This window comes from Thamnophis sirtalis, unplaced genomic scaffold, assembly GCF_051295495.1.
Source record: "Thamnophis sirtalis isolate CommonGarterSnake01/CBP01778 unplaced genomic scaffold, rThaSir2_p1.2 scaffold_6, whole genome shotgun sequence".
Taxonomy (NCBI): Eukaryota; Metazoa; Chordata; class Lepidosauria; order Squamata; family Natricidae; genus Thamnophis; species Thamnophis sirtalis.
The window spans coordinates 45133609-45159622 of record NW_028261386.1 but is presented as its reverse complement, the minus strand read 5'-3'; the positions used below and the strand labels follow the sequence as shown (position 1 = coordinate 45159622).

The following is a 26014-nucleotide window of genomic DNA, read 5'->3' as shown; positions in this document are numbered from 1 at the left end:
CAAAACTGGTATTGGACAAGATGCTAGAATAAGATCAGTTCCAAATATATCAAAAGCCTTTATGGCTGGATTTCTTAGGTATTTTCAAACACTGTTCTCCAATCTTCCTATTCAAAAACAGCTTAGACAAAGAATGGAGCAAGTTATGTTAATACATTCTAATTTTAGGGGTTTCTACTAAAATTATATATTGAATTTTCAAACTATACATCTCAAGCTTAAACCAGAAACAACAGTATGTCTTGAGCATACTGTTCCCTTTTTTTAAAAAAATTAAAAAGATTTTAAAAGTTTGGATTTGTTGCTAAAACATAGTCTCCTTGAATAAGCCACATAAGTATATACAGTAGATAAAGAAAGTCTATATATCCCTGTTAAAATACTAGGTTTTTTGAAATGTAAAAAAAAAAACACCAGACCAAGATATTTCAGAATTTTTTCCACACTTAATATAACATTGACTGTATGATTCAATTAAAAACAAACTGAAATCTGTTAAGGGGGGAAATTAAAAAAAAACAACCTAGAATAATGTGGCTGCAATAGGTTCACTCTCTCTTATAAGTAGGGATATGTTCAGAATCACATTCAAAGTGAGGTCAGCACACACCTGCCATTAATTAAACTAAGTCTGATCAACCCATATAAAAACCAGCTGTTCCAATAAGATTTTTCTGATATTTTACTCAAAAAAGTCAAGAGTTGGCAGTTGATTTTTAGATGCTCAAGAACAGGGGTGTCAAACTGGTGGCCTGTGAGCCAGATGCGTCATGCACAGGCCACACCCAGCTCTGCAAAGGGGGAAAACATTGTGATAGGTCATGTGATGGCAATGTGACACCACAAGTTTGACACCCCTGCTCAAGAACATTCAGTGCTTCAGAGGCGCTCAAACAGAACCTTTTTGCAACTCCTTCAAATACAAGTAGTACTTATTTAGTGATCACAGCTGTGACCAGCATCTTAATTACTGTGAAAAGCAACTGTGCTTACTTTTTTCTTTACTTCTCCACCCTTTAGAAAGCTCATGTGTTGCTGGGATAATTAGCAAGAAGGGAATTATGCATTTACACTCATTGGAGAGGACAAGATTACAAGAGTTAGCCAGTACACAATAGGGAATATACATTGGAAAGAATTTGGTGGGACTGGCTATTTGTTTAGCACACCAGGGACTTGGCTGCAAGTGTGCTGGGCAAACAACTGGCATTAGTACATTCTATTCAATGTGGATTCCCCGTTGTGTGCTTGCTTCTCCTCTTGTAATCCCCTTCTTCTCCAATAGCCATTCAGAGGTCAATGTCAGAACAATGCATACTAATTGACTGTAATGGCAAACACATGACGGAGAAAGAAACCCTTTAAAAGTAACTAAATGGTGGCAAAATTGTTTATTTTTCTAGTACTGTCATAACTTTGAATGTCACTCCATAAAGCAGTCAGTAAGGTCTACCTGGAGCTGTATCTCTTCTCAGGAACATCCAGCTATACTATGATTCCAGGAACGGGTGTGTTTAAGGAATTACAGACAAGGCTCCATGCATGTCTCCTATGCATTCCACAGCATATTTTGCCTTTAATCCATAGCATTGTAGGACTCTATGCTAACCACACTGTTTCCCCCCCCCAATAGGAAGTAAAGCATGAAGGTTTTTAAAAATATACTCTGAATACATTGAAAACCCTTAATTTAAGATATTTAGTTTTAACCAAAGGGTCTCAAGATCAGGGCTGGTCAGATTGGCAGCCTATAGCAAACCATCTTCTGTAGTTGGCTGAGAAATACTGGGAGTTAAAGTCCACACATATTAAAAGTTTCTGAGGTTCAAAAACATTTCTTTAGCATTTACATCACGTAGTGTTCCAGGCTTCCCCAGCAGGGAAACATCTCCGGGAGAATGTATTTCATTTCTTCCTAGAAAGTGAAGTCTTACTGGTAGCGACCTAGTAAATTATAGTTCTACTAGCATAACCCTAAATTTGTCTTTTCTCCTTTAATTAATAAGAAATTATTAGGAGTACAAAATAAGTGACACTATTAAACTAGATGACTACAGCTTCTCAAACAATTTGGAATGGAGCTACAGCACAGAAAAGACCCATCCTGAATAGATTAACTCTGTATTACTATTTGGGTTACTTCTTTACCCACATTTCCTTCCATACACTCAACAGAAGCCCACCTGTACATATGTAAAAACAAACTAACAGAAGCACATTGCCATACAGAGCAACAAAATCTCAACAGAGAAAAAAAGTTGAAGCATGAAAGCATAGGAAAGGTTGTGCCCCACATGCCTACTAATTACCCCACTAATAGCAGCTGGAGATGTCCCAAAGGTTTTGCTGATGAAAGCATCTTATATGGATGTGCAGGCTGATGTCTCAACATATAGTTGATAAGATGCCCCTAGAGCAAAAGCTAGGCGGATTTACAATAATCAGTGGGTTAGTAAAAAGAAAGAATTTGTACCATTATATGGAAAGAGAAAAACTGCAACAGCCCTTGATCAGAAAATCTCATAAGCAGAAATCCTTGCAAAAACAAAAGTGAAAAGAAAAGGACTGGATTCGTAGAAGGAAGAGGTGCTAAGTACAAGACAAGGCTAAGCTTCCTAAGCAAGGCCCCTTAGGAGAAATGGGATTAAGGAAGGGATGCATTTATTTAGAAGAAATGGATAAACATTGTTAATGTGAATAGTAGGAAGAGACCATCCATTTGTAAAACTTTTTTTATTCTAATGTCAAATCAACATTAACCCGGAAGACTGTTTCAGGCACATGTTTGTAAACACATTGGAAAAGTGTACCTTTGTCTTTCTGCTTTGTAAGTGCTTGTGAGTTCATCAAATAGTTTCCCATTCATCTCCATCAGTGTTTTCAGCACATTATATACTAATGCTACAATGGTCCTAGAACAGGGTAAGTTGCAAAAATATTGTTAAGAGATGTATTCTACCATCTAGTCTTATTATCTAGCTTTTGCTTTAGTTTTGACACCATTTCACATAAAAGAAACAATCATGCTTTTGAAATGATGGGGTCTGCAAACTCAAAGCATGTACATTAGACTTGTTTGTCTTCACTCAAACTTAAAACAACAGTATGATGAGATTATCATCATAATGAATAGCAGCAAAGTTACAATTTAATATAAGTCAAAGTCAAGTGCACTTACAAAGGGGGCTGCCCAAATCTAACACAAAGTACAAAAAGCAAAAAATATATTCATATGGGCCTCCTATATTTAGTATTTCAACTAAATTTGCTTGGCAATAAATGAAAAATCAAGAGATAAGATTATCTGGCCAGTAAAGTGATTTTGTTGAGAATGAGTTTCCATTAACAAGTCAATTCCTTTATAAGTTATAACAAACATTTAATTGGTTGCTGTCATAGTTTTGACTATACTCTGTAAGCAACATTTTATTGAATTTTGGCTGAAAAGTTGTACCTTGACCCCAGCAAAGCATTTGACAAAGCCTCTCATGAAATCCTCAATAAAACTGTAAAACATGGGTTAGATCAGTGGTTCCCAAACTTGGCAACTTTAAGACTTGTGGACTTCAACTCCCAGAATTCTCCAGCCAGCTCTCCAGTTGCCAAGTTTGGGAACCACTGGGTTAGATGATATCACTGTTGCATGAATTTATAATTGGCTGAATGGCCATTCATAAATGTCTCCTTATCAACCTGGACAGAGCACAATATGGAGTGCCACGAATCTGTCTTGGGACCAACATTTTTATTACTAATCTGGAAAGAGTTTGTTTATCTTTTATTTATTCAATTACTATGGCTGCCCAACTCAACCAAGTGACTAGATGGAGTTGAGGGGATGACTACCAAATCTGCATGGCATAAAAACTGGGACTAGCTAAAACTTCAAAAGAGAAAGGAAAGATTTTTTAAAAAATCTACAGAGATTTAAACAGTAATCCAAATAAAAGTTTCTGAAGGAGAAAAATAAAACAAACAAACAAACAATGGGGGAGATCTGTTTTACAGAAGTAACATGAAAAGGATCTGGGTGTTCAAGCAGATCACAAATTAAGCAATAGTTAATAATGATGCATTTGCTGACAATGCAAATACTATTTTGGAATATATACACAGGAATATAAAGATCATGGGATTGAGTAATTGTCCCACTCTATTTTGTCTTCATAAGATCCCACCCACAACACTATCCTGCTTGGACACTGAACTCCAAAAAGGAAAACCATAAACTGAAAGAAATTCAAAGGATGGTACCAAGGTGATACGGGCTAGAAATGAAATCCTATGAGGAATGGTTAAAAGAATGGATACATTCAGCTTGTGTAAAAGCTGACTGAGGGGAAATATGTCATTAGATGACATCTGTTCTCTTTTGTATTGTGGGGAACTACCAGAACCCTAGAGTGAAAGTATAAAGAAGTAGATTCAGATGAGACATATGAGGAGGAATTTCCTATCATAAGAACTATCAATCAGTGGAATAGATTGCCTTATAAAGAGATATCTTCTTCACTGGAGGTTGTCAAAAATAGATTGGATGGTCATCTATCAGAAATCCTCTAATGGATCCTGTACTGAGCAGAGGGTTGCACTAGAGGAATTGAAGTCACTTCCAATTTTATGATTTTATGACAATGTATATAATAAATCATTTCAAAGCACATCTTTCAAGTAGCAGTATCAATGATTCAGTGCTTGCAGTTCTGTGCAGACAATGAAATTCTCATGCATTGTCATATACAAAATGCATTCTTTTAACATGGTGTTTGTGCATTACAAACGAAAAGGATTTACATCTGAAACTAATGCGCAATACATAAAAACATTTTAAAAGGTAAAACAGTAAGAAGTACATACGGATTCCAGTGTTCTTTGGAGATCTTATATAAATTGCCAAACATAATTGGCAAAATTGTATCAATGTTCTCTTCAATTAGACCAAGAATGTATTCATTATTCCAAAAGTACAGAGCCCTTTCTGCAATCTGAAATACACATTTAAAATATCAGGACAATGAGATTGGCTAGTATCCAATTTTTAATTATAGAAAATCTCAAGTTATTACCTGAAAATGTGAACTTGACACACATTTTGCTATCTGTTTAAAAAGAGGCTCTTGTATTTTTTTGAACTGTGTTGGTTCTATTACATCCAGAACTTCTTCAATTTCACCTAAAAACATGACCTGTTACAAAGAAAAAAATATTTAGGCAAGAAAGGCTTGTATGATAACATCATTAGCATACAGAAAAACAATGGACTGATTTGTTTTTAATCTAGGATTTTCTGTAATCTACACTAATTCTACTTGCCCATGATTTTTTAAAACATAAATTAAATATCCTTAATTTGATATAAATTACTGAAACAACCCAGATTATCAACAAATTCCTCAACTTTTAAATATCAGTAATTCTACAGATCTAGTATTCTTAGAACCACCTATTTGAGATTCTCTAGTCTAGTAAGTGGTTTAAAAATTACCTAAATTAAAAACTCCTAGGATTTTATATGGATAAATACAGGTTTATACAGATACTCAGATGGTGATTCAGAGCTAAACAATTGTAAGCACAAATATTTTCTATGTTAAAATAACATATAATTCATAAAGTCTATACTCAACATGACTACAATTATGTAAAACAAAATGTAAACAGTATATATTCTATGCATTATTACACATAAAACTGTACTATGTACTACTATATAATATGAAAAGGTACAAATACATTAAGTATTATCTTTTTATAGTAAGATTTCAATAGTCATTTAACTTTTAAAAGATAACATTTAATTATTTCCAATTTAACACAATGCAATACTTATTTTTTAAGAATATGCAGGGCACATTTCCTCCCAGTCTAAAATTTGCATGCAAGACGCAGATCTGTTTTTCTCTCCTTTCTCAAGGTCCATAAATAGGCAGTGTATACATACTAGAAAAAGAATGAAAACTCTGCAAACTTCCCTCAAAAGCACATTTTGAAGTGTATCAGCTTGGGAAGTTGCATTTGGAGGAGGTTCAAAGAGAATACCCATGTTCTGCATAATAACCTGTCATGCTGCTTTATCACAGGCAGATAAGTAAACACTCTAATCTCACATGATTCTTCCAAAGAAGGACCATGTTTAAGGCTCTCCTTAGCATACCAACTTAGTTTTCTTAAGATGAAAATGGAGACTTTATGTATTATCCATATTATAGCTGGAATAAACCCACTGAGCTATAGTAAATTGATTTTAGTATAATGTTTTAGAAAAATAATCAAACTTACCTCTTTCTGGCTGCATATTTTTGGCCAAAATTTCAGCAATCCTCTGATAACCTGGGTTGCAAAAATAAAAACTCATCAGAGCATATCTATGAAAACAGATAATTGAATGGTGATATGGCTGCCTTTAGATTTGCTAAATTCAATCATTTTATTCAATGTATTTGACACAGGTGTATGTTCAAAAATGAATTTTGTTCCGAATTATTGGATTCACTGATCACATTAAACCATCATAGGTTAACAATGATTTCTTGAATTTAAGGATAACTGACGGGATTTATACAACAAATGCAGATAAACACATCACTTTAGGGCTCAGTCAGACATAATAACTGCATTAACATTTTAAAAAATAAAATGCCTACATTTTCTCTACAACAGGAGTCCCCTTTTGGCTGTTAGGAACTAGACCACAGCTGGACATGACCAGTAGTCAAAACCAAAACCGAAACCATTCCCCTCCACCTCAGTCCATGGAAAAATTTTCTTAGGTGAAAACGGTCCCTGGTGCCAAAATGTTTCAGGACCTCTGCTCTAGAATTTCTATCACCTGTCCCTTTTCCTATTTAAGTCTATTTATCAATCATTCCTTAAATAGGCTTGTCAGTGGAAAATAAAATCCATAAAAAAAGACTATTAAGTACTATTATTCATGTGTAACTGCAGAGTATTTTCACTTTAAAAGACTGCATCCCTTTAATGTTTCAACTGCTAAAGAATAGAGACATATTTTGTGTCACAGCCTTATCATTTGCTCTGTAGGACTGTGGAAAGGGGACATGGGTTCTAAAAATATTTAATAAAATGTTTAATAAAAGTAAATGGCAGTTTGAAAGCTTCTAAGCAATTTTAATGAACCTTTAATTACTTGAAATAAACTACTGCACACAACTGGACTTTTTAATAAGCATGCATATGATTAATCAATTCTATTTTATAATAATATATTTAAAATGCTCAGGTGTTGTGTATGTTTGTACAATTGCAATCTTTTCTTTTGTTATGTATGGTCACAATCTTTGTACAACCTGCTAGATCAGCAGGTCAGCGGTTCAAATCTCACCGGCTCAGGGTTGACTCAGCCTTCCATCCTTCCGAGGTGGGTAAAATGAGGACCCAGATTGTTGGGGGCAATATGCTGACTCTCTGTAAAACCGCTTAGAGAGGCCTGAAAGGCCTATGAAGCGGTATATAAGTCTACTGCTATTGCTATTGCTATTGCTACAACCAGTTCACAGAGTTACAAACCACAGAATTCAATTTCATTTACATTTTACATTATTTTCTCCTGATTCAAACTGATGATACATGATATCATTTGGTGAAGGCTATGAATACTTTGTTCTAAAATTGCTGGTACAATATTTATTTACAATACTCAGCTTTTCCCCTTACCCTGCTATTACATATTATTTTATCAGCATTCTAAACCAAGGGGCCACTTCTGGTAAATAGCTGTCCAATTAAATATTTAAACAATTTTAAATTTTGAATGTATATCTGTTGTATTAATATAACAAACTATACACTGGTAATTACTGCAGTTATAAATTATTGGATAAGTAGATTCATTATGACAATACAAGGAAAGAACAGACTGGTTTTAGAAATATCTGTAGAGTTAAAACACATTTCATAAACAGTAGTTGAAAGCCAATGACTTGCTTTAGAAGCAAAGCACTTCTAAACTCAAACAAATGAAGATACCAGGACTCTGGTCAGGGTTTGTCATGGACACTAAGCAAGTGTCTTGTCTTAATTCCTGGGGCACATGTATGGAAAAGTCTTCCATTCTTATTCTATTGATGCACTTAAATAACAGCAGGATGTTCTTTTCTTGCTGAAAACTAGTTGCTGAACCACATTGGTGCAGCGGTTTGTATAATCATCATTATTTGCTAGATCTAAGTTTGAGCTATATTGCAAAAGTTCAGAAAGAGACAAATACAAGAAGAGCCGAGGTGGCGCAGTCGTTAGGATGCAGTACTGCAGGCCACTTCAGCTGACTGTTATCTGCAGTTCAGCGGTTCAAATCTCACCGGCTCAAGGTTGACTTAGCCTTCCATCCTTCCGAGGTGGGTGAAATGAGGACCCAGACTGTGGGGGCAATTTGCTGACTCAATTTGCTAAAAATCTGTAAACCGCTTAGAGAGGGCTAAAAGCCCTATGAAGTGGTATATAAGTCAAACAAACAAACAAACAAACAAACAAACAATACTTACCGGCTCTGTTAATGCCATATCTTTTTCCAAGAACTGAACAACACAGTACGCCAGCTTAAAAAAAAGTTTTTGAAAATTCATAGTTCATTACAGGATTATTAAATTCTCATAATTTTCAAAAAAAAAAGATTATCTGTAACATTATTTGAATGACCGTCTGTCATTCATATGTATGGTTTTGTGTCTGCACTGAGCCTCTTTTGGAAGATTATAGACTATACAAACATTTGATGGGTGCCCCATCTTCTCTGAATACCAAGCATATTTGGACATAAATCCTAACTTTTTTTAAATTTCAAAGACTGGTATAACAATCCCTTTAATGAAGAGAAAAAGTGATGTCACCGATTGTTTGAATTCACAGTACACCTCTTTAATGTTTTATACATTATATATTAAAGTAACATTTTAAATCTTTAGTTCTGAAAAATAAAGACTCTTATAAGATCATGTAGCACATGATCACAATGAATGCCACAAACTCAGTTGCCAAGTACAAAGAGAACACTTTCCCAAGTGCCACACGCAGATGTATCATCAGACAACCCTCAGAAGGCAGATGATTACTATTTAGTGTTATTGTTAGTACCCTGTTTAACTCTTCTATCAAACACCTTGGGAAGCAGAGATTTCAAGCTATGCCCATAGAAGAATACAGGTATTTAAAATTACAGCATACAATCACTAACAGATAATAAATTCAAAGGTACAAGTAGTTGAAGAAAAATGTTTATTTATTTTACAATATTGGTTCATAAAAACTTTAGCAGTGTGCAAATAAATACTCATTCTGATTTTCCACTGTGTGAAATATATTAAAGTTATGTATCTTTAAATAATTACCTCTGGCCCTAAAAGACTCAACTTGGGCAATTAAATAAGTATAACTACAATATTACTTGAGCTTCAACATGTAATATTTTATTTGTTCAGATCAACATACCTGTGCGTGAAATAAAGCTAATCCCTTTGAAGTATGCATGGGAATAAGAATCTTCAGAAGGAATTGTTTATGTTCAGCTTTCAGTGGCAATGCAAAACCATTGATAATACTGAGGGGGAGAAACAAATTCAACATGAAAACTTATTACAGTATAGCAATACATATAATAAATGTGTATTATTAAGTTTATGTTTTATTATGAAGATTTTGAACAACACTATTCCTATAAATACATAGAACAAGACCAGCTCTATTTTCCACAGGGTAGTAAGGACCAGTTACTTTTCGAACCTTATTGATGAAATTAGTGGCTACAAATAAGCAAATCCTAGATGCTGCTTGTTTGTATCCACTAATTTGGCTGCTTGGTTCCCTATATGAGCACCAACTGCAGATTCCACCAACTGAGAAAAAAGTGCTTTAAGTAGGACAGATTCAGTACTCCAACTGGCAGTAACTTGAGGACATTTGTAAGACTTTCACTGTATGAAAAAGTTTACAACTCAAAAAAACACATTTGGAACTGCAGGAAAATTATAATTGTTCCATTAAATGTAAAATTAATTACATGCAGTTTATGGATCTCATAGAATATTTCCTTTTCTTTCCTCCCCTTCTTTTCTGGTCAAATTATCAAATCCTGTTTGAAATAAAAGGGGAAAGGAAGATATCAGACTAGCAGTATCTGTCCTATAGGCAATCCTCGTCTAAGGACCAGTTGCTTAGCGAACAGTTGAAATTACAACAACACCCCAAAAGTTATTATGACCCAGATGAAATGTTCTGGTATCCACCCCTTCTCACACGATCATGTAATTGCATTTTGGACACTTGGCAACCAGCCCTCATTTATGTCCATTTGCAGCATTACATGGTCACATGTCCACAATGTACTAGTTTCTTATAGGAAATCAGGTTTCTAGCACTCACCCATTGCAAACAATGGGCTTGTTTTATATGACTGCTGCAAAAAAAAGACATAAAATCAGGATGGCCATGTGATGACCTGTTAAAAACTGGCTCAACTTAAAACTATAATTGTGGGCTCAATTACAGTTATTAAGTTGAGAACTATCTACATTGCAGACACGTACTGTGACATTGCATACTGTGTAACATACTTTAATTATTTATTTGTAGATGATGTCCCCATATAGCAATTCTGCAAGTCATCTGAACTTCACAGTACAGCTCTTTAAGGTTTTGTAGAAGCATATTTACTCAAGCGCCTGATTTTCTAAGACCAGTACCAATGTCCACATGGAATCTTCTTGCAATATTTTTGGTACCTTAACTCCAAGAGCTCATTCCAGTTACAGCATCTTTATCTCCCTGCAGGCCTGATAACAATTGGGTTGGTGATGATAACTGTAACCATTGGTTAAAAAAACGGATGCAAACCTTGGTCCTTCCTAACTGCGATGAAGAAATCAACCTACCTTCCAAGTATCTCAAGTAGCTCAGCAACACCATTGAAATGTTCTGTTTCATATATAAACCTGTTGAAAAAATTGCAGTTAATATTTCACCAAACAGTGAAGAATAAAATAAAATTAAATATCTCCACGTGATAGCTGAGGCAGTGGTGGGATTCATTATTTTTTTTACTACCAGTTCTGTGGGCATGGCTTGGTGGGCATGGCTTGGCTTGGCAGGCGTGGCAGGAGAAGGATACTGTAAAATTTCCAGTCCCTCTCCACAAGGATACTGTAAAATCTCCATTTCCACCCAACTCAAAAGGAAGGTTACTGCTAAATCCCCATTTCCTCCCAATCAACTGGGACTCAGGAGACAAAGAATGGGGGTAGAGCCAGTCAGAGGTGGTATTTACCAATTTTCCGAACTACTCAAAATTTCCAGTACCAATTCTGCAGAACTGGTCAGAACCTGCTGAATACTACCTCTGAGTTGAGGGGTTACTATTTTTCCTGAAAACTCTTAGCAGAATGCACCTTCCATTTGATGTAAGAAATTTGCTTTAAAATAGATATTCACATTATGGGTAAGATCTAAAGTAGATCACAACAAACCTCTAAAACAGAAAGGGGTAACCTACAGCCCACGAATGGCCTCAAACAGCCCCACCCAGAGGTCCCACAGAAACCAGGCATAAAAAGGATGCTTTAACCTTCTGAATCATTTACAACCTTTAGACCTAAAAAACCCTCAAGTACCGTAATTAAGCCAATTTGTCCTGTGGGAGGGTTGTGGGCAAGCTAATTACCCAAAGCCTTTCAGTAGTTTAACTCCAAATATGTTATTAGTAGATTAAGAACAAGTTGTAGGTTATTAATTAAAGTACAAATTAAATATATAAAAAGTTGGTAGTAAGATTGTAAATAGTATATATTATACCTGAGAAAAATATTGTTGATTTGTTTCCTGATGAATGCTCTTAATCCAAGGAATTTGCCATAAATTCGATGAAGTACTGTTTTTAGAAAGTCACGTTCTCGTGGATCTTCACTGTCAAAAAGCTCCAACAGCTATTAATAAAGTATAGTTTATTACTTCAATAAGCACTAATTGGTATATAAATGTTCAACCAAATTTGTTCCACACCTTCCCACCTAAACCTAAGGTAAGTTATCTTTGCCATAATTTTAAAAAATCACGTCATTGTAATTCAGAGCAACAGTTCAATAGTGGCAAACTTACATGTCTTACAGATTACTATTCTATTTCTCCCTCTGACAATATAAAGAATGCTAGCTTGAACTCTGATTTGTGGGAAACTACTTATGAGGGCACTCTAGCTGACAATCTGTGTTTCTTTTGAAACACCCCAAATTGTGCTGCACTGTTTGGAACTTATTCTTCAACAGTAGTTAGAAGGGAAATAAGTGCACACTCTCCAACTTTGGGAGTGGGGTGGTATGGGCAGGGGATTGGACTAGAAGACCTCCAAATTCCCATCCAACCCTATGATTCTATAAACTTTGCAACTGTATGGGAAGGAAGATATATAACTGCTTTGCAACTCAAACGGAATATCTTCAAAAAATGTCATTTCTTCCCTTTCTATAGTATATAAATATGCTTGTCTAAAAATATTTCTGCGAAATAAAATGAACCTTCTATCCATAAAAGAAACATTTACATTAAAAAAAATAATCTAAGCTAAAGCTATGTATTTCAGATGAATTTACCTGCTGTACAAATTTCTGGTCAATATGTCGTTTCGCAATGCTAGGTTGGAAATCAGGACTTTCTAAAAATCGTAGTAAAAATTCATACACCAGCTATAAAAGAATATAATAAATGTTGTAAAAACATTTTGACATGTAATACATTTCACATATATTAGTAAAGCCCATTAGAAGATAACAAAAATCCATTTCAATAAAATTCAGCATGCCATATTAGCATATTAACTAGTATATTAACTAGCATATTAACTGTTCAGGCTCTTAAAACCACATATTCCTACTCCATTACTATAATCTTTAAGCTGCAGGAATGACTTCTCTCAAGTCTGGTGCAGAAAATAGTTATGAAATCAGATGTGCTCTGAAGTGTCCATTATATTTTCTCCTATATGATCTTTTGCATTTTTATTCTCTCCCTATTCATGACGTAGCCAATTCTTCCTTTTTTTTAGTGCTATTTTTATTATAAGTGCACCAGGTTTAACACTAATCATCTTTGAACAGAGTTCAAAGTAAAGTATCTTTGAACAGAATTCATAAAGAGTTTTAAAAACACTTTTTAAAAAAGATTAATTTCTGGGGGTAGTTTTATGCTTAATGTTTGCAGTTGTTTTCAGACAATTAGGTTTCTTAAAGGCTTTCTTTAAAGCATGCTGTCTGGGGGGTGGGGGGTGGGAATCTAGGGTTGAAGTCCATACATCTTAAAGCAGCTTAGGTTGAGTAACAAAAAGAAACAAAAGAAGGTTACCATTATCAACACCCAATATAAATCCCACAAACTTCTTGCCAACACTCAAGGCAATTTATACTTAAAAAATCTTCTACAAAATTGTGGAATCCTTTTGAGAAAAGTTTATTTTTGAGGTTTAATGGCTAATAACACTTTTCTTTTTGCAGTTTCAAGATAATCATATTCCACTGCTGGAATGGCCTGGGAATAGCCCAGACCTTAACCCAATTGAGAATCTATGAAGCCGACTAAAGAAACTTGTTAGTCAGAAGCGACCCAGCAATAAAACCTAGTTAATAGAAGCAATCATTCAATCTTGATTTCACATTATAATAGCTGCAGAACTAAAAGACTTGGTTCACTCCAGAAGAAAATGTTGTAAGGCCGTAATTCATGCTAAAAATTATCCAACTAAGTATTAACTGACGGTGATAATTTTTGTATATCTCATTTTTTTCTATGGTGATAATTTTTGTATAACTTGTTTCATTTTTCTTTTTTATAACTGCTATTCTATTAGCAAATTTTTTATAAAAGTTATTGCATTACACTCTTGATTAAATTATCTTTCCATTGATATATAATTTTATGGTCCTACTAAAACAAACTATTAGCTAGTTTTAGAAAATAGACTTTTCCCAAAAGATTTCCACAATTTTGGCCACTACTATAGAAGAGCCAATAAAAGATTTATTAAGCCTTATTTTAAGAGGTGAGTTTGCCTCACTAAATTCAAGTTAAAAGTCAAAGAACTCAATCTAGTTAAGGCCAGAAGAGATAATCAGTAGCATCTGAGACAGGAACAAGTTATAGATGGAGGATAAAGAAGAACCAGGGTTTAATTTGGTAATAGTAAAACCAGTAATTTTACTGATAAGTGGGTCCTACATTTTAGAAGGTAGGACTGAATGAAATGGTAAAATGTCAATCAAAGATGAAAAATAACATTTCAGAATCCTGGAAGGTAAAATCAGGTGACCATATGGAATGGTTTGAAACAGATTCAGGAGCATATAAAAATGTATATATGGTACTGTATTTGCAAAACTGATTGTAGATGACAAAGTACAAAATTTCAGGGTTACCTGAGCTGGATTTCAGAAATCCGGATGACTACTAGTATAGCAGCAAGCCATAGAAAACATGACTTTTGTTTGAAATTGCATCTGATATCTGTAATGCTAATAAAACTCAATATCAATAAAGAAATTTGAAGAAGTTACCTGTATATGTGGCCAAGAAGCTTCTAATGTAGGCTCATCCTCTTCTGGATCGAAATCAGGATTTTCACTCGGAGGAAGTGTTCTAAAGATATTAGAGCTAATCTAGGGGAACATGATCACATTTTAAAAGCTATTTTCAATTTGATTTTATTTAATACATAAAGTACATTTATTACTGCATACATACACGCACAACTAGAAAATACTTTTAAAACCACTGTTTCATTCTAGTCCAATATATACAAAATAACATAGTTGGAATTGACTTGGAGATCTAGATCTATCCCAACCCCCTTGTTCGAGCCGGAGACCCTATACCATTCTGGACAAATGGCTGTCCAATCCTTTCTTAAAAGCTTACAGTCGTGGTGCATCCACAACTTCTGGAAGCAATCCATTCCACTGATTAATTGTTCTCACTGTCAGGAAATTTCTCTTAGTTCTAGGTTCATCTCTCTTTGATAATCTTCCATCCATTATTTCTTGTCTTGTCCTCAAGTGCTTTGGAGAATAGGTCAAGCCCCTCTTCTCTGTGACAAACCCTCAAATATTGGAAGGCTACTATCATGTCACCCCTAGTATTACTCATTGTTAGACTAGACATACCTCGTAACTACAACCATTCATACAGTTTACCCTCCAGTCCCTTAATCATCTTGGTTCTTCTTCTCTGTATTCTCTAGACCAGGAGTGTCAAACTCATGGGCTGTGGGCCAAATGCATCACATGCTGGCCACGCCCACACCCAGTTTAGCAAAGTGGAGGAAGTCATGATACATCACGCCATGAAATCCTGAATTTGACATCCCTGCTTTAGATCAGTATCTTTTTTGAACAGGATGCAATATTACAAGTGTGATCTTATCAGTGCAGTATAAAGTGGTACGAATACTTCATGTGATCTTGATCCTATCCCTCTTGATACGACCACGTTGGGTTTTTTTAGCAACTCCATTTTAGTGGCTATATGATTTCTACTGATTGGCAACAGCCTCTCCCAACATTGCTATCTAATTGGCAGACTGTGAACTAAATCTCATATTTACATCTATGCTCTCTATAGTTCTAACCCTATTCTGAGCATATCTAAGAAAACCAGAAGGCTTTAGGGAAGTCTGTATTCGAAACAAAAGACCATTAATCAATATCTTAGAAGCAGAATGGTCACATTGAGGATGAAATGGATAATGAAATTTAGGATGTAATCTCGGAGTCACTATCTTCATACCTTGATGCATCAAACTACCTTATAAGAAAGAACATTTCAGACTGCAGGAGCAAAAAGACAATAATACCAAGGGAAGAACAGTGACTAAATAAATCATCAGCATTGTTGGTTTCAATACTAGAGAAAAGAACAATATCGCTGGAAGTAACAGATTGTAGCATGCAGATAACTCCATAGTAGGTGTAAGAAAAGGAATGGAAAATTATTCTAGAAGGAATATTGTGATGATCAAAACAATTGATTGTAGGTAATATTAAGAGCTTTTAAATATATTTGTCAGGACAACAAAACAAAACAACTGATTGTTTCATGCAGAGGAGTATTCAATAACCTAACTATTAAAATGATATAAATGATGTCTATTATAACAACAGGTAGAATGTGGAAATCCAAGAGACACTCTTGAATTTGGTAAAACTCACTGGTATCAAGAGCAACACTGTGACAGGAAATAATTATAGATACAATGTCTCACATTAGGCTAACAGTAATTATTGGAATTTTAATGACTGAATTTCACAGATATTACAGAATAATCCCCAGTTTCTGCTCATGAGAGAGATGCAAATTTGAACCTGGTGAGCAAACCTTACTAGCAGTAATCTCCACAAGAAGATTTTTTCAAGAAACTTTAAACATTTCTTTTCTTCTGCTAATAATTTTATTATTACTTGTAGGCATCTTTTAACTGAAGAACTAAAAAATTTTAACTACCGAATACCTGTATTTAGAAGAAAGCTAAATTCAGTTATTTGGAATACTGATTATAATTGTAGGAACTTTATCCAACACTGCTACTTCAAAATTTTAAAATTATGTAGGATGATTATATAACTACTGTAAACATGAATCAATGAAACAAATTTGTTTTTATAATTAAATTTTAGAAAATGTGGTATTTTGCAGATTAGTTCAGGCTTACTCGTTAACAGACATGCAAAGCAGCACTAAGCTACACAACACAAAATTAATTCTGTCACTTTTCTACTAAGAACTTTTTGATTCCTGAAAACACTGATTACTATCACTGCTCTATTACATTCCAAAACTACAAATGTCCCTCATGAGGTTCATGAGAAAATTGAAAATTTCTTACATATAATTCTGTTAGGAATGTAATCTAACAGTTGGGTTGGCAATATATAAACCATGATAGTAATACTGTATCTTTAATTACTGCTGTAAATGTGATTGGTTGCTGTTCCCTCAAGCGGCCATAAGATGGAGCTAGGCTGATTGTTAGAGGCTGATTGTTGGATGATGGTTGTAGATGTGTTGATCAGCATGAATTACTGTGAGTTTTGCAACTGTTAGCAATGTTTGTGTGCTGAACTGTTTATATGATTCTGGACTGTGTTTGTTGGATCACTCCTTAACTGCAAATGTTGATGACTGACTGTCTTAACCGTGTATGCATACCTCTATTTCTACAGAAGTACAACACTATCTGTTTTACAATTCAGTGTCTCCGTATGCTGGTTTATGTGTTCTTCTACACCACTCTCATTATGCTTCTCTGCACACACTCGTTCTCCTAACAGAGAGCTTACCTAACACTAGTTATGGGCCCAGGTTATACCAGACGTAGCTAAAGGAGAGTTGGTATTGATATGCAATACCTTATACAGAGAGGTTTTTTTTTGTAATTGTTACTATCCTGGAGAAGATGGCATACGACCAATCAACAAGTCTATCACTGATAACCCGGTTGGATGGAACAAACTATGTTTCCTGGTCTATGAAGTGCAGTCTACTCCTTCGTAGGGAGGGATTATGGGATGCTGTACAGAATCCACCAGATATAACTTCTTGGGATCCAGATGACGAGGACGATGCCAAGAAGATAGCAGATTTTCAATGACACAATGAATGAGTGTTGTGTATAATTGGTCTAACACTGACTGACCAACAAGTAGTACATATTTGTGGAGAAAATTCTGCCGCAAGATGTTGGGAGAATTTGAAGAGGATTTATGTACGTGGCACTGTAGGTGCACATATACATATTACATGCAAACTGTTTAGGGCATGTCTTCTGAAAGGTGGAGATGTGTCCTTTATGAAAGGAGTTTTCCAGGAGCTACATGAAAAAGAACTGATTTTTTCAGAGCTACATCAAGTTTCCATCATTTTTTCCTCATTGGATGAGAGTTATGATGATTTTGTATCTTCCCTTGAAGTCCTAACCCAAAATGAACTAACATTGACTGACATAACTACACGACTGTTGGAAGAGTCAAGAAGAAGGATGGAAAGAGAACAACTGAGAGAGAAACCACCACAACATGAGGAGTCATCTTCGACTGCCTATACTGTTAGAAAATGTTTTTCTTGTGGGGCTAAAGGACATATAGCTAGATTCTGTAAAAATGCAAAACAACAGAATACTAGAAAAGCTAAGAAAAACGCTAATGTCTACTTAGCTATGTCTACTTTGGCTATGTCTAGCAATGCACCAATAGACCATGATTTGTGGGTAGTTGATAGTGGAGCATCACAGTGCATTACTAGAAATAGAAACAATTTTATAAAAATGTTCACGACCAAGCAACATGTATTTTTGGCAAATGGATGGAAAGTGAAAGCATCTGGTGAAGGTACTGCATATTGTTCATTTGTAAATGAGCATTTATTTATGCTATATGTACCCAAACTAGAATTTACTTTATTATCAGTAAGGGCTCTAGTTAATATTGGCTATGTAGTAATTTTTAGGGGTGATAACTGTATAATTGAAAAAGAAGGTAATAGGGTTACTGCTACATTAACAAATGGTTTATACGTTATACCTGATGCCCAGATAGCTAACTCAGTTTATAATAATGTGAGACCACATAACGAATGTATACATTTACTACATAGACGTATGGGGCACATTAATTTCATGATGCTGCAACAAACTGTTAAATTGTCAGAAGAAGTAAAATTAAAACCTAGCAGTAAATACTTAAACTGCAATCTATGCAGTCAGGAGAAAAGCAAGGCTACTCCAGCAAACAGACGGAATGGTTTTAAAACAAAGGAACCTCTGGAGGTTGTTTTTGCTGATATAATTGGACCTATGAAACCCAGTATGGAAGGTGCCTGTTATGTTTTGAGTATCATGGATCATTATTCAAGATACAGTTTCTGCTATTTAATGAAAACCAAAACTGAAACGTTCCAACATTTCTTTAATTGGCTAAGATTTGCTGAAAGAAAGATGAAAACTAAGGTGATTACTGTTGTAACAGATAACAGGACTGAGTTTACAAATTATAAATTTCAAATGATGTTAAATCAGCTGGTATTGAGCATAAACGTTCTGCTCCTTATAGGCCACAACATAACTCATTTATAGAACAAAGGGGGCAAACATTACAAGCCATGGCTCAAACTATGTTAGTTGATTCAGGTTTGCCTGAAACACTGTGGGGTGAAGCTATAATGTGTAGTAACCATATTTTAAACAATGTGGTGAATACAACAATTGGTGAATTGCCATTCACTCGGTGGCATGGCAGAAAACCTGATTTAAGTTATCTACACACATTTGGAGCTCTGGCATGGGTGTATATTCCCTCACAAGTAAGACTGAAAGGGCAACATAGAGCTCGACAGTTATTTTTTGTAGGTTATGAGGCCAACCATAGGTCGTTTAGATTTTGGGAAAAAGGCATGGCTAAGGAATACTGTAATGCTAGTGCTAGATTTATTGAAACTGTTGGGTGGAATAAATTGGAATTTAATGATGTAGTTATCGACACCCGGGTAGTCCCTAGTGATGAAATAGTAAAACCAGCAATAGCAATTAAAGAAGAAGTGCAGATACAGGAGGAATTAGAAGAACGGGAGCAGGTGAAACAGGAGAGTCCACTAGTGAGCCCTGAGTTGCCTAGACGTTCAACTCATGTAACATGACCACCTGACAGATATCAAGCTACTATAGCGTGTCATGTAAATAAAGTACCTGCTACTTATCATGAATTAACCCTGTATCCAAATGAGGAGCAGATAGCTTGGAAAACAGCAATGAAAAGGAACTGAAATCCTTACAAAATTTAGAGGTGTATGAAAATGTCAGGTTACCCCCAGATAAACATGCCATAGGATGTAAATGGATTTACAAGATTAAAACAAGTGTAGATAAGACTGTTACCCATAAAGCCAGATTGGTAGCACAAGGGTTTGATCAGTCAGCCAATGACTATGATGAAGTATTTGCACCTAGTTTAAGGTCTACAACATTACGTGCAGCATTAGTTTGGGCAGCTAGGCATGAATATGTAGTGAATCATTTAGATGTTGAGACGGCATATCTCCATGCACCGTTGCAACATACTATATATTTAAAAAAGCCTTTAGGATTAAACTCTGATAATAACACTGATTGCTGTAAGTTAAAAAAGAGTCTTTATGGCTTAAAGGGATCAGGATATGAATGGAATCAATGCATAGTGAAGGAATTAACAAAGATAGGTTTCAAAGCTGGCATGACTGATCCATGTTTGTTTAAAAAAGAAAGTGATGGTGTGATTTCATTGTTGCTATTGTTCACTGATGGCATAGCATTAATCACTAAAATTGAGCAAGAAGCTATTGAGGTTATTACACTGTTGAAAACACAGTTTACAATAAAACATCTTGGTGAGATTAAGCAATATCTTGGTTTAAAAATAGGTACAACTAGGGGAGGATATAAAATATCACAAACTGAGAAAATTAACCAGTTACTCAGGACTTTTAAAATGGAACTGCGTAAACCGGCTAAAACTCCAATGGGTCAAGAATTTAGCCATAACGATGTACAAAGCCCTATATTTGATAAAGGTATTTATCAATCTCTAATTGGTAGCTTATCTTAGTAATTGGTCAATGCCAGATATAGCATATAATGTTAATCAATTAGCCAGGTTTAATGCAGAACCTACTGAAAGGCACTGGCAAGCTGTTATGTGTGTATTGAGATATCTTAAACAAACAGTACATTATGCCTTATATTTAGAGCCTAAGGATGAACTGAGCTTAACTGCATATGCTGATGCAAGTTTTGCTACAGACGTGTCTACATGTAAACCCACATCAGGTATTGTTGTATTCTTAGGAAAAGCATTAATTGGATGGAGGTCTATTCGTCAAAAACATTTAAGTTTATCAACAATGGAGGCTGAATTCTCATGTTTGTCTCTGTTATGCACGGATTTGGTTTGTTACAAACAACTCCTACTAAATATGGGGATTAATGTACAAGAGCCTATTGTTGTATATGGAGACAACCAGTCAGCAATTCAGATGGCATCCAATCTTGCTGTAAAAACAAGGACAAAGCACATTGTCTTAAGATATCTAAATGTAAGACAAAGTGTTAATAGTAAACTGATTACACTAGAGTACTGCATGTCTGAAAATAACATTGCAGATCATTTTACCAAAGCCCAAGGTACTATGAAACATAAACAGTGTTGTGATGAATACGGACTCAGACTGTAAGGTTATATATATATATATATATATATATATATATATATATATATATATATATATATATATATATATATATATATATATATATATATATATATATATATATACTAGTCTCCCTTTATTTATTTATCAGCATAAATATAACAAACATATATATATTTATGTATGTATATAAGATTTTTTTACAACCCCTGGTAAGCCCCAATTATGGGAGGAAGCTAACTGCTTCCATCATCTGTCTATCGGCTCGTCACAAGAGTCCATCACGACAGAAACCCAATATTTTTACTGTTGCCTTTGTTATATTTTGTTTTTATTTTATTTTATTTGTGCTGATAAATAAAGTCTCCCTTTATTTATTTATCAGCACAAATAAAATAAAAAAACACAATATATATATATATATATATATATATATATATATATATATATATATATATATATATATATATATATATATATATACATATATATATATACACACACATATATATGTTGTATTTGTGCTGATAAATAAATAAAGGGAGTAAATTATATATATATATACATACATACACACACACATATACATACATACACACACACACACAAATATAAATATAAATATAATATAAATATAATATAAATATATATTGCCTACCCAAAGGGGAGAATGTTAGGAATGTAATCTAACAGTTGGGTTGGCAATATATAAACCATGATAGTAATACTGTATCTTTAATTACTGCTGTAAATGTGATTAATTGCTGTTCCCTCAAGCGGCCATAAGATGGAGCTAGGCTGATTGTTAGAGGCTGATTGTTGTATGATGGTTGTAGATGTGTCATGTATTGACTGTGTTTGTTGGATCACCCCTTAACTGCGAACGTTGATGACTGACTGTCTTAACTGTGTATGAATTGGACTCTGCATGCCTCTATTTCTACAGAAGTACAACACTATCTGTTTTACAATTCAGTGTCTCCGTATGCTGGTTTATGTGTTCTTCTACACCACTCTCATTACGCTTCTCTGCACGCACTCGGGGAGCTTACCTAACAAATTCTATTATCTGAATGTCACAATGGCATTTGACATCACTCTTCCAGGATAAAAGAAGTACAAACAAAATCTCCCCAAACTAAGCAAGAGCTGTATGTAAACTGCTACCATTATAAGTTATTGAATGTCTGGAGAGTATTCCCAAGAATAGAATAGTTCTCCATTTTCTTATTTTTTTATTCTATATTACCTATTTTATTTTGTTTGTTCTGAGTTCAAGTACATCAGCTTGGAAGATCTACTTGTGCAAAACAGAGGACTTTGTATTGGGACTCTGCTTACTTACATAGAGCATAGAATAACACAATAGGAGTGGATCTTGAAAGTCTTCTAGTCCCTGCTCAACAATTAGCCAAATGGTTGTCCAATCTCTTCTTAAAAACTTCCAGTCATGGAGTACCCATAACTTTTGGAAGTGACCTGTTCCATTGAATAATTGTTGACACTGACAGGATATTTCTCCTTAATACTAGGTTGGCTCTTTCTTGTTAAGCTTCCATCTGGTTACTTCTTATTTTGCTCTCAGGTTCTTGGGAAACTAGGTTGACCCCTCCTTTCTGTGACAGTTCTTCTCATTCTTCTCTTCATTAGATTAGACATTGCCAGTTCCCACAACCATTCATTGTATAGTTTAGCCTTCATGCCCCTAACTTTCTTTGCTGTTCTTCTCTGCACTTTTTCTACAGTCTCAACATATTTTTTGTATCATGGTGACTGAAACTGGACATAATATTCCAAATGTGGTCTTACCAGTGTAATATAAAGCAGTACTAACATAATATTAATATTGACACTATCCCTCTATTGATTCAACCTAGGATGTAACCATTTTGGCAGCTATGGCATACCCCTGGCTTGTACTTAAATAGTTCTCCTCTAGGACTCCTAGATCATTCTCACAGTTACTGCTGTTGAGCCAGGCACCACCTACTCTATATCTGTACATTGGTTTTTATTTCTTAAATGAAAGGTCTTACTTTTGCCACCACTGAATTGCATTTTTTGTTGGATAAGGCCCAGTGTTCAACTGTCAAGATCCTTCTGTATCTTGAGTCTATTGTTTAAAGCAGTGGTCCCCAACCCCCGGTCCGCGGACCGGTGCCGGTCCGTGGAGTACCTGGCACCGGGCCGCGCAGCAGCCGGGGGCCATGATCGCTGCAGCGGCCGGGGGCTGCCACCAAAGGACCTTCCCGGAGTTCCCGGTACAAAGTACGGTCCGTTTTGCCCATGCCACGAGGGCAGCAGGAAGACTAGGACAGGGATCTCCTCTTGGCTCCAGCCAGGGAGAGAAGCAGCAGAGAAAGGTAAACCAGCATTTTATATTTTATTTGCTTTATTTGCTTTGCGCCCGAGTGGGGCGGGGAAAACACCTCGCCAGAGGCTGCTGGAGAACTTTTTCCAAAGAGAGGGTCTGGGAACTGGGCGGGCGAGATTGGAGCGGGGAGCCAGGGAGCGCACTTAAAAAAAAAAGCCTTTTAAACATTCTTATTCCTAAAGGCAAAAAGCCCCATGAGGCTTGCTGGAGAACGGAGCGGAGGTGACGTACGAGGGGGAGGCTGGGCGCCATGGTGGGGGAAGCTGTTGCTGAAATAATTCGATCTGTCAGGAACTCGGAGGGGGGGGAGGTCAGTGGGAAGCCTTTGCTGGCCCAACGCCAGCCGTAGCTCTGAAGTTGCTTTCCTTTCTACTGAATCCCCGGTCTTCACTCACTCCCTCTTGCAGCACGCCCCGATGTGAAAAACGCCGAGATCGGCACACTTGGGGCTGCTGCTGCTGTGATGTCCAGGGAGGCTCCGCTGGTCTAGAACCCATCCACGGGGGGAGGGATCGTCTTCCCGAATGGGCTGGTAAGGGGATAGAAAAGGTTTTTCTCCAGTTCCAGGTTTCAGCTTCTTGGCTCCATTATCTCATTATCTCTTTCCAGCTTCTTTTGTTGAGCCTCTAATTAAGGTTCATTTTTATGCCTTAATAAAGATCACCTGGTTAAAAAGAAGGAAGAGGCTCCACTGGTCCGGAGCCCATCTGCAGGTTGGGAAGGAGGGAGAGACAGACAGAAAAACAGACAGACAGAGACACAGAGAGAGATGCACACACAGAGTGAGTGAGTGAGTGAGAAACAGATAGACACACACACATACATATACACATAGAGTGACAGAGAGAGGAAGGGAGGGGAGAGGGATAGAGTGATAGGGAGGGAGAGACAGACACACACAGAGTGTGTGATTAAGTGAGTGAGTGAGAGATAGACACACATACACACAGAGTGACAGAGAGACAGGAAGGGAGGGGAGAGAGATAGAGAGAGAGAGCTTTCAATTTGTAGGGATGTAACCTGGCTGTTTTTGCCTGCTCTCAAAAAGATGAGCAGGGTTGAACCTGGCTAATAATTGGAGGGGAACCCACCTGGGAATCTCAGTAATGTATATTTAATAGTAAAATATTAAAAATTGTCCAAAAGCAACAATGACAATTTTCATACTACTGCTAAGAAAATTACGACACATCAATAAAATTATAGGAGCTGAGTTTAACTCAAGAGAAACTTTTCTAAAGGTAGACAGTTATATAACAATTCCACAATTCTGAAAGAACAAGCTTGTTCTATATGAAATTTAATGCTACAGTAGAATGAAGTAACACTGAAGGTAAGTGCAGGTAGTCCTCAATGCACGACCACAATTGAGCCCAAAATGTATGTTGTTAAGTGAGAAATTGATTGAGTTTTGCCCCATTTTACAATTTTTCTTGCCACATTTGTTAAGTGAGACAATTTTTTTAAATCAAACATCCCCCCCCCCTCGTCAATGGTGTCCCTTACCTAAAAGTCCACTGGGTAATTTTGGTCATTTGCTCTCAGATGAACCAATATCACTGTTGTTGCAGGAAAAAATGGCACAATATTTATTTATTAGACTTATATATGCTGCTTTGGGCTTCTGATGTTCGCTGCAGCGCAAAGGCTCCTGGGCCGTGCGCAAAAGCTCCTGGGCCGTGCGCAAAGGCTCCAGGGAAGAGAGGGAACAACGCCCCCCCACCCCTGCGCGCGCTCAGCGGGCCACGGTAAAATTATCAAAGGCTGACTGGTCCGCGGCGATAAAAAGGTTGGGGACCACTGGTTTAAAGTGTTGGCTATTCCCCCCCCCCCCCGTTCAAAATCTTCTGCAAATGTAATGACTTCCCCCTTCCATCCTTTCAGCTATATCATTTATGAAGATGTTGAAGAATAGTGGATCTAAAACAGAACCTTGAGATACCCCACTGCATGCTTCCTTCTATTTAAATAAAGTTCCATTAAGGACTACACTTCTCCCAAAATATTCCACCAACAGCAGCTTCTTGGAAGATTTTTAGTTCAACCAAAACAAAGAAGGGCTATATATTAACAATTATTCCCATCATGGGCTGGTATTTATTTTCAAAGTAGCCACCTTTAGTAAAAAAATAACACTATTCCTCATCTATTTCAGTGTGAAAAAACTTGACAATGAAACCTGACTACTGCCATCTTTGCAAAAAAAAAAAAAAAAAGATTTCTGTGAAATGTCTAAAATTCAGAGCCACTTAAATAAATGAAAACATTACCATTAATTTTAGTATAGAAAAGTAGCTTACTAAAGTTCAAATATGTCAAAAACTTTTCTCAACTGCTGAAATCAATGCTGCTACATATTTAGAACAGACCATTTGACCATAATTCCCCTACACAGACCATCTGTGTAGGGGAATGTATGAA

The 26014-nt window shown here is 35.9% G+C and overlaps 1 protein-coding gene across 4 annotated transcripts in view; it reads right to left on the bottom strand.

Moving 5' to 3' along the window:
* PPP2R5A (protein phosphatase 2 regulatory subunit B'alpha) overlaps positions 1–26014 on the bottom strand; it is a 56302-nt gene that overhangs the window by 5887 nt on the left and 24401 nt on the right. For all 4 annotated transcript variants that reach the window (XM_087717755.1, XM_087717756.1, XM_014071206.2 and 1 more), the window contains exons 3-12: positions 14547–14648; positions 12594–12686; positions 11800–11930; positions 10884–10943; positions 9445–9553; positions 8502–8555; positions 6280–6330; positions 5067–5186; positions 4858–4985; positions 2811–2912 (exon numbers count right to left, since the gene is read on the bottom strand). In XM_087717755.1, the coding sequence (XP_087573881.1) occupies positions 2811–2912; positions 4858–4985; positions 5067–5186; positions 6280–6330; positions 8502–8555; positions 9445–9553; positions 10884–10943; positions 11800–11930; positions 12594–12686; positions 14547–14648 (950 nt within the window). The remainder of the gene's footprint in view (positions 1–2810; positions 2913–4857; positions 4986–5066; positions 5187–6279; positions 6331–8501; positions 8556–9444; positions 9554–10883; positions 10944–11799; positions 11931–12593; positions 12687–14546; positions 14649–26014) is intronic.